The sequence below is a fragment of the Falco peregrinus genome, chromosome 11 (genome assembly GCF_023634155.1).
Source record: "Falco peregrinus isolate bFalPer1 chromosome 11, bFalPer1.pri, whole genome shotgun sequence".
Classification (NCBI taxonomy): domain Eukaryota; kingdom Metazoa; phylum Chordata; class Aves; order Falconiformes; family Falconidae; genus Falco; species Falco peregrinus.
In genome coordinates this window covers 14870573-14880297 of record NC_073731.1, presented here as the reverse complement: position 1 = coordinate 14880297, position 9725 = coordinate 14870573, and the positions used below count along the sequence as shown (strand labels likewise).

Sequence of the window (9725 nt, the reverse complement as noted above, 5' to 3'; positions counted from 1 at the left end):
ATGTTCATTAAGTTTTCCTGTTAGTTTCTATCCAGCCTAAAGAGTGAATAAAGTCTAAAGTCTAAATGCTTAAGACCGAATTGGACAGAAGAAGGTGTCTTGCTACACAGTAAAGGTTTAAATATAACCTGACTAAACGTTCAAATCTGTACCAGCACGTGTAACTATGTCTTGAAATAACAGCTGACACAAGCAATTATAAGGCCCAGTTACTCATATATCAACAAGTACTGCACAGGTCAAACGCTAAAGGATTAACACTGTGCACAGAGTTGTTAATGTTTTTACAACCATTAGTTACAAACCCAAATACCCCTGACACAGCAATTTGGTAACGGAAAACAAAATTACTTATCTAGAAGAGCTATCACAGAAGCAACATAGTGTATAAAGGTGTGAGTTTTACTCTTAACAGCTACAGCAGCTGCACAGTTCTAAGGCTAGAGCTGTAAAAATAATTTAGGAAGACATGTGTCTTTTGCAAGAGTAGCTGATGTGATTCAGGGAAAGAGATACAGGAAAATTTTGGGTGTCCGAGCCCTCCTTTTATGTGTGAAACAGAACAACTGCCTTAAGTTTAGCTTGGCAATGGGCGACCATGCTCTGCAGACCCATTGCCCAGGGGTGCACAGTGGGCCACCAGACACTTACTTCACTGTAAGGCCCCTTGTCTGTGAAACACTGAGAGCATATGGGAAGAGTATATCAGTCTGGAAAATGAACATACTGTTTTCTTATGCCTCATAAGACCCATTGTGCCCCATTTAGCTCCTGTGCCTGTTTTCTGACAATGTTTTACAGATTGTACTTGAGACTTGGGCAGGACTGTGGTGGAAGTCACCATTTCCACCAGAAATGTTCCCTAGTTGAGGGTAACCGTGTTTCCTGGCCTTCTGTCCCTGCAGGGACACGTACCCCGTGTGTGAGTCCTTCAACACCTGCACGGCCCGGGAAGGCAGCCAGCAGACAGGGCCAGCCTGCAGGCCACGGGCCCTGCACCTGGCTTTTGGAGGGATGAGGCGAAGACAGGGCAAGGCAGGCAACAAAGGCTGCCAGTGCAGGTTTTGCCCTTGCTGCTGAGCGACGCGGGGCTCACAGGAGCTGCCCGGCTCCCCTGCCCCTGGAGGGCACACCGGTGCCGAAGGATCTGGGGCCCGCCACTGCCCGCCGCTCCCTCAGCCCGCCCGCCCGCCTCAGGGGAGCGGACTACGGCTCCCGGCGTGCAGCGCCGCACCTGCGTCCGCTCTGATTGGCTGCCTGCCCCCGCCCTCCGCCGCGTGACGGAGCGAGCCCGGCGGCGGCGCGGAGCCCCCCGCGTGCTGCGGGCCGGCGAGCCGCATGGCGGGGGCGGCCTGGGGGCGGCGCGGCGGCCTCGCGCTCCTGCGGGGGGCGCTCGGGGCGGCCTCGCGCCGCGCCTGCAGCTCCGGGGCGCCCGTGAGGGCTCCCTCCGCCGCCGCTCAGGTGAGGGGGGCGCGGGGCTCAGGTGGGGGCTGCGCGGGAGGCCGGCGCGGGGCGAGCGGAGCGTCTGGGGCCGGTAACGGGCCGGGACCGCCGCCGCCGGAGCGGGCGGGCGAATGGGAGGCGTGCGGCCGCCGGAGGTTGTGTGCGAGGTTTGGCGTCCCGGGCCGGTGCCTTGCACTTCGAATTAGGAGAACGTAGTTTGCGGAGGGGCGCTTGTGGTGGCCCGGGCTTGGCCTGGCGGGGCCCCCGGGGGCAGCCAGCCTCTGAGGGTTCCCCTGCCATCAGCGGCGGCGGCGCGGGGCTGGCAGCTGCCGGGCGGGCGGCACCGAAACCGCCCCCGGCTCTCTAACGGGCACCTTGCCATCTGTCCCGGAGCGATGGGTAGTTTCTGCGGTGACCGTGACCTGGTTATATGGGGGAAGGCAGAAGAACCAACAAAATGCCTACTGGTACACCCTTCTGTGTCCTTACTCTGTTAAAATGTCACCCTTACTTTGAAAGCAAGTAGGGTGTTCAGTCTCTTGGGCTGACCCAGTTCCGTGTTCTTTCCCAGTCAAAGAAGGGATTACACAATGCCGTTTGATCTGCCCAGGTGAAAATGGAGTGGTTTGGCAGCTTTCGGTGCCCACGGTCCGGGGGGTCACGCCAGCTTTGCGCGGGGCTGCTTGTTCTGGCGCCGGCGGGGAGCCAGCGCAGGTGCTGTCCAGATCTCGCTCCTCCCGGTTTAACTTCCAGTCACCCAGGTGGATTCAGTCTCTTTCCAAATGCAGGAGAAAAAGCTGCACAGGAAGGCAAAGGGTCTGTAACTGCCTAGCAGAAATAGGGCACGACATGCAGACTAATCCCAGCTGGGACATGATTTATTGATTTACTTGCAATTGCACGGCTGGCTTTAACAAGAAGAAAATAGGCTAAAGCTACTAGTGACAGTCTTTGTGTCACCAGAATTGTACATGTTCACTAGCACTTATTTCAGAAAGTCACATGGAGTTGTGTGTTGCTTTATTCAATGCTTACCTGACTTGGGAATCTAGAAAGGTTATTGAGTTTCTTTTGTTTTTTTCTACCCATCTACTTTTTTATAAATGCTGATCAGAATTACTTCTAATGACTATCTATAAGTCGATTAGTTCTAACATATATTCAGGAATACTTTTGAGAGAGCTTGGTTACAACATCCGTTTCTGAAAGCCCTATTCCCTTAGGGGATGAAAGCTACAGTGGTTGGAAGAATGTGGCGAATGATCTGTGTGTGTGACATAGTAACCCTGACAAGTATGCTGGGGCACTGGCTGATAGTCTGCAGGGCCTGAGAAGCAAGCTAATGCAAAAGCAAAGGTGGTGCAAATGTAGCAACTATACAGAGATAATATACCCATTGCTCCTTTCTCTTCTGTGTCTCTCCCAGATGTCATCTCTGGAGAGGAGCAATTAGCATTACAGACATAGGGGACAGTGAACCATGCTTTCAGATGATGGGATGTTAAAAAATTCAAAACAATGATGAATACTGCTGTTCTGGGTTGGATCTGAAAATGTTGGTGGGTTCTGTTTAGTTTCATGAGATTTCAGTTGGGTGCAGGGGGTGCAAATGGGAGAAGATAGCACTAGACTCTGTATTCCATCCCCTTTAAAATGGTCCTTCCAGCTGTGGAAGGAAGAACTCTGTAACTCAGGAGCTTCAGGAGACAACTGAAAGGCTGCATCCACGACCATCCATTGTAATTCTTTAGGTTAGGTTAGAATCCATGGGGTCAGTATGGCTGCTGTGTTGGCATTGTGTGGTGAACTTAGGTTCAACTTAGTGCCTTTTTAGCCTGTTCTTACATGCTGTTTTTTGAGACAGTGGGAGAATGTGTGCATGCTATCTGTTCTGTATCCTGCATTTGCTGTCTGTAATAACATCTCCTATGAATGCTTGGTAAATGACTCCGTCCCCTAGAAACACATAATAGCTTTTATTCACATTTTGAATGTCCATTAAGTCCTTATAATGTTCTCTATATGAAATATGTGGTGAAAATTGATGTATTTATAGAAGTGAAATGATATTGACCAGATAAATTTTCACAGCCTTCTATTTTCCCAGTCAGATTATGTCAGTTTTGAAGGTGAAATCAGGCATACCTGGGAAACTGATCCTAAATTGTTCACAAAAAAAAAAAATAGAACTTGATCTGTGCATTATTGGACTGTGTATTATTAGTCCATATATTTGAGCCTGTTTGTATCTTAGTATTCTAGATAGAGTTGTCAGTCTCAGAGATGTGTGCAGGGTGGAGTCCCTTTTTCAAGGACTAGATAAGGGCAGGTAGCAATAGGCACTCTGAAAGCAACGTTTCTATGGTGGATCGACTGTGTGCAAGTATTTCTTGACTAATTCACAGTTACCAAAGGGAAGTCTGATGCCATCCTGTCATCTTGAACACATGATGATACATGTTCAAATTATGCTCTTGAATAATAGTAAAAAATCTTATAGAATTATATATTTCTACTACAAAACTGAGTATTTTTCAGTAGAATAGGAAAAGTAATTTGTACTTTTTATATTTTATTTGATTGTAAGCTGGAAGTTAATGCTAAAACCTCAGCTTTTTGAAATGAAGGGGGAAGATGAACAGACTCTTAAGACAGTGAGGCTTAAGAGCAATAGCATTAAGGAAATGAGCATTATTCTTTTTATATCCTACTCTAGATGTATCATTTCCAGTAAAGATCTTCTGTATCCTGATACAAGTTTCATTTTAGCTTCCTCCATCTGTTCATGTAGATCCCATAATTTAAACATAACCACCTGAAATTTTCTATGGCCTCAATGAAGTCGTCACCAGTGGGATAATGGGGAGAGGCCAGCTTGTCTAGAAAGACCTGATATGGTCCCTTCTTGGCCAGTCATGTCTGAAACTGTGTCCTGGAGCTCCATTTTATGAGTAGCTGGTCAAGGTCCCCGAGCAGTGCTTTCTGTGCCAGTAACCAGAACTGTAGCATGTTGTTTGAGGTCAACTGCTGGGCAGCAGCTGCTGAGCCCTCAGAAAAACATTTGTCTTGGACTTCTTAGCTCAGACCTCATTTTGGCACTTGGCCTATTTAGACCCATTTCAGCCTCTGTGGTTGTCTAATTTCCAGGTTGAACAAGGACACTGTCACTACTTCTCTACAGACTAAGTTATTAAAGACGAGGCATGAAACAGAAGAGATTTGCTGAGTTTTGCCCATGATGCTGGCACAGCAGCGTTAGGTACTACAGTGAGGCGGCAGTGCCATTGCACAAACCCAACAGGACTGCAGAAGCTGCAAGAGCCAGTGGGTGCAGGAGCAGCACTAACAGTGTCATAAATACACAGGTTGTGGTGGTCCCTGAGGCCTGTGCAGAAGTGTTTTCAAACATTAATTTCATAGTGCACAAATATCACTGGGGTATAAGGTGAAGGTGGAAGGGTGGAGCAAGTATAGTACTCGATCTTCAGTTTGATAAATAAGTAAGAGCTCTGTTCTCTTCCCCCTTGTGTTCAACTGAGCCTTTCCAGTATCTGTCAGTTTGTTGTGTTCCTGGTGGTTGTTAATACCTCTGGTGATGGCCCCCAATTTTACTGAGTTGTTAGAAGAGTTCTCCTGGAAATCACGGGTGAATTGGCAGGTCTGAAGTGTTGACAGCTTGTCAAAATGTAGCCACTAGGTGCATTCATCAAAGCTCTGATTCTTTCAGTACTAGTATAGAACATAGGAGTGACAGCCCAGGGAGTAAAACTGTTTTTTTCATGGATCAGATAAAGCATGCTATGTGACAGGGTGTACTCCTCTGATGTGCAGAAGTGTCTTCTGTCAACTATGGAGAAAGGAGAGTAGGGATTTTGGGATTATAATAAGCCCTTTTGAGTGAGAAGTTGTGCGGTTGGGCATTGATACATTAAAATACCAACAATCACCCATCTTTTCCAACTGCAAGGAACTGAATTACCCCGGTAGCCTGGGGACTGTAGCAGACAGCTTTTGCTTTCTCCCTGCTCCGATAGCTCCCACACAGGCTGCAAGTGACTAGGTCCAGCCTCCCCCTGTTCTTCCCCTTTGGAAAATCCTGCTTCAATGACTGCCTGAGAGAGTGCTTCGGCTTGCCCTGAGTTACCAGAAGGCAGCTGAGTTTCCATCTTTGATATTTGGCCTTCCTGTGGAATTGATAAAAATATGAGCCAGTGCTGGGTGCAGTGGCTGTTTTAGTAATACAGGATCCGCTCCCACTGGAGCTCAAGCTGATGCTGCTGAACTCCTCATGGGTGTCTCCTAATTCCTCCTTGCTGACATCAAACTGGACAGAAACTGAAATAACAGCTTAAAAATTCCATCTCCAGTCATTCTTCCCTCCCAGACAAACCCATCCCTGTACACAACAAGAAGCTGATGGAAAGAATCTCTAGAGCTCTGGGAAAACTTTTTTCTTTTCACCATCCCAATAGAAGTTATTTTGCAGCAAGAGAGTAAAAATTATTTATTTCCAATACGAACTTTGAAGTATATTGACACCAACTGCCTGCTGAGTGCCTGTTCTTTTAATACTACTTCTTGACAGTTCACTTCGGAGTAATTAATGAAGGGCAGTTTTCCTTCCTCCAGTAAGTCCTCTTACAGGCAAGGAAGCTAAAGTAACAGCCACTCAGATGGCAGACAGGGAACAGAACCATTGTGTCCTGCGTCCAACTGCAGTGCTGGCTCCTTCTTGAAAATAGGAAATTACTTTAGGCATATTACTGTCCTTGAAAGGATGCAGTTTTGGCATCCATTACATACAGATATTAAAGTCTCCCTCTCTTGCCTCCTTTCTCTCAGGGAGGACAACTTTTCACTTCCCTCCCTGTAGTGCGCACTAAAATGGGGATGCAGCAGGTTCGTACTGCTCTGTTTTCAAGTGAAGTGGGTAAGGAATCCTGATCCTGAAAAAGATTTAAGAATTAATTCTTGAGAAAGCATTAGGAGGTGAGTGCTTCTACAAGAAGGGTTCGAATAACTTCAGTAAGAATGGGAGTACTTTCCTGGTCAAATGTGAACACCTTTCCAAAATAACAGGAAGGAGAACATCAGAAATCCAACCAGGTCAGAAAGCAGTGCAGTTTTCAATAAAAAATACTTTTGTGTTGTGTTTTTTCTCAATTTGGTAGTATTTAAAATATCTTCAGATTAGTCTGTTTAGAGATGAGTTTTCTAACTGGGTAAGAAGCAGAAATGAACTCTGGATGTTTAGCTGAGCTCTTTGACTTAACCCTGCCTTGTATTCTGAGAAACTCTCACAGTAAGTGCAACAGAGTTAACATTTCTAACAAAGCAAGCTCCCAGCTTGGGATTTCTTGGGGAAACTAAAGCTGCGCAGAGCTCACAAACAACCTTCGGGTATGCAGGCTGCAGCATTTCCCCAGGGGATTAAAACCCCGATGACCTGTTCTGCCCAGGAATCTTGAAGAAGAGGAAGATGTAGGAACGTGTGTAGGCGTGAGCAGCACGTGTGGCTGTGGAGGGGCTACCACTGACACCTTTGGTGCTGCAGGGAAGGAAGGCTGGCCTTGCACCCTTTAGCTCTCTGCTGTTCAGCAAGCTATGAAACAGAAACTGAAAGAGATTGCTTGCTTCTGGCTGAAAAGCATTACGTTGAAACTAGTGCTGTTTTATCAGGGGTAAACAGATGTTTTCTGGGCTTTGAAACAGCCACTTTGTGTCTCCTTTATGTTCTCTAACCCCCTCACTGTCAGGGATGTTCTTAAAAGTTCTTGCCTAACCACAAAGCTGTTTGGATCAAGAAGTGTAGTGGATTGTTTAAAGGCTAGTAGAAAGATTGTGCTGCCAAGAAACACTGCTCCTGCTCATAAGTTAGCAGCAGCCATGGTGTTAGCACAGCTGGAATCAAAATTGCTGCAGCTGCTGATGGCTGAAGTTGGGCCTCTCCCCAGATAACCTTTGCTGTCTGCCTGATCTGGTCATTGAGGGTGTCCTCTCTGTCTTCCACCCACCCCCAAATCTGTCCTACAAATGCTTTTAGAATAAAATGTTTTAAGAGAGCATACCTGAGTGGTTCAACATTTTAGCTGACCATTACCAGACTTTTTTGCAAAGGCTGTTTCAAAATACTGTGCAGGATTAACTACTGTGGTTACTGGCGATGACTGGAGCCAGGGAGATGATGGCCTTGGCTATGTGTGTTTCTGCCCAGTCCCTTGGCATCATCCCATACATGCCAATTTTAGTATAGCTGGAGATACCACAAGTCTGTTTTTCACTAGATGGAAATAATGAGCTTTGCTCAGTTAAGCAGTTTGAATACTAGCTAATGTGTCATTTTGTCTGGTTCCTCATTCTACATCTTAAATTTATGTCAAAACTTTACTTAATCCTTTGCCTGCTGCAGCCTATCAAGATTAGCCAGCATGATTTTGACTTGAGGCACAATTCTGCAGCTGATTTCCTCCCCCCACTCACTTTACCTTTGGGACCACCATGTCTCCAGAAATGGTTTTGTCTGTGCTTTTTAAGTGGAGATGAAGTTCGCTGCATGTTCAGGAATCTTTTAGCTTTCTTCCCATATTCTTAGCTGTCTATTATTGTCTGTATGTGGCTAACTAACAAGGACATGGTGAAAATAGTTCCTCTAATTATTTTTACCCCATTTTCTGTTGTTGGCAGTAGTGATGTTTTAAAGATGCTTGGTATAAACTTGAACTGTATTCATTTCCAGTAGCAGCTACTAATTTGGGATATTTTGTTTGACACCTAAAGTGATCAGTCCTCATTCTGGAGGGCAATACTTCCTGAAAACTGTGTTGCTGTAGAATAGGTTACACTGTGCTTTAAAAAACCCAAAACCTGTAAATAGAAATCAGTTGTAATATTCACTTAATAATAGTTAATAAAGACATTATTAAAATTCTGAACCTTTTTATGAAGGCTTGAACAGGTGTAATTTCAGGATCGTACATTTCCTTTCCAATCCTACTGACTGTGCCCTGTATTATGTATTGTCTTTTAACCAAGACAAACTTTTTGGAAGTATTCTGTTGCATGGATTTGGGCAAGAAGACCTTGCTGGAAATTTCTAGAAACAGGCATGAAAGTTATTTCACACAGCAATAATTTGGTTTTGCTATTTACAAGATGTTATGTCTTGCATGTGAAAGTTAGTGGACACATAAGCAGATATGCAGTGTTTCATCAGCTTTTGGTTCCCTTGCACTGAAGTGCAGGGAGGGACCCTTCTGTATGTTTTAATTTATCTGAGGGCTGTGGTGAGATTGGGTGGTCCTGGGTTATTACGGAAAGAGCTTTGTAAAGAGCAGATTTGTAAAGCTGCTTAGTATTGTACACAGGAAGCCTGAAGCACCTGTGGCAAAGAGGCTGTATCTTTAAACGCACAGGGAAAATTGTAGTATAGTTCCATGGAATTAAGTAGGGTGTGAAACTTAATAAATGGTCAGTTTTGACCATAAAGACAAGTCATCTTTTTTTTTTTTTTCTTGTGCAGTTGTCTCTGTGGGGATAAATGGAATAATAATTACCAGTTGAGTTCAAAATTAATATTTATACAGCAAGTTGATAGGATAACTATTCAAATATTTAGCACTTCCTTGTTTTCGTTGCAGGAATTGCAAAGCTCAGGAAGAGGACGCTTTCTACTGGAACATGCTGCTCCCTTCTCTGCTTTTTTGACGGACAGCTTTGGGCGTCAGCACAACTACTTGCGAATTTCTTTGACTGAGAAATGCAACCTCAGGTGTAAGTGTCTGTTGCACACAGCTCTTATGCACCATATTGTGCAAAGGCCAAGAACTGAATTAGGGTACTTATCACTTTGTTGGCCCTCTGCTCTTTTTTGTGTTCACAAAGTAATGGTAAAGGATAGATAAGAGACTGTTTTGGGGCTGAGCTGGTGATGGGATGGGGAAGCAGGAGCAAGCCTAGGGATGTGCCAGACAAATGGGGGTGACAGGTCTTTCATCAGACTTGGTGTGGTTTGGATGATGGTGCTTGTGGATGTTTGTATGCCATACCCAAAGTGTATGCTGAGCATGAGAGCTCATACCTAGGTATTTCCACAATTATGTCTGCAAAGTCTGTGGCAATCACAGACTGGCCAGGGTTGGAAGGGACCTCTGAAGATCATCTAGTGCAACCCCCTGCTATGTTCCAGTGCTTGCTAGTTCGGTTTTGTGTGTCTGTTTGAATACAGGTGAGATAGACAAAAGATCAGGTTTTCCTTCAAAGTGGATCCATTGTAATTTTGAGAC

At 45.4% G+C, this 9725-nt stretch overlaps 1 protein-coding gene across 3 annotated transcripts in view; it reads left to right on the top strand.

Moving 5' to 3' along the window:
* Positions 1 to 1297: 1297 nt before the first annotated feature.
* Positions 1298 to 9725, top strand: part of MOCS1 (molybdenum cofactor synthesis 1) — a 30961-nt gene continuing 22533 nt past the window's right edge. The window contains exons 1-2 of one of the 3 annotated variants that reach the window (XM_055816175.1): positions 1298 to 1461; positions 9081 to 9213. In XM_055816175.1, coding sequence (XP_055672150.1) covers positions 1339 to 1461; positions 9081 to 9213 — 256 coding nt within the window. In that variant the 5' untranslated portion in view covers positions 1298 to 1338. The remainder of the gene's footprint in view (positions 1462 to 9080; positions 9214 to 9725) is intronic. The other 2 variants (XM_055816174.1, XM_055816176.1) reach the window with 2 other exon arrangements.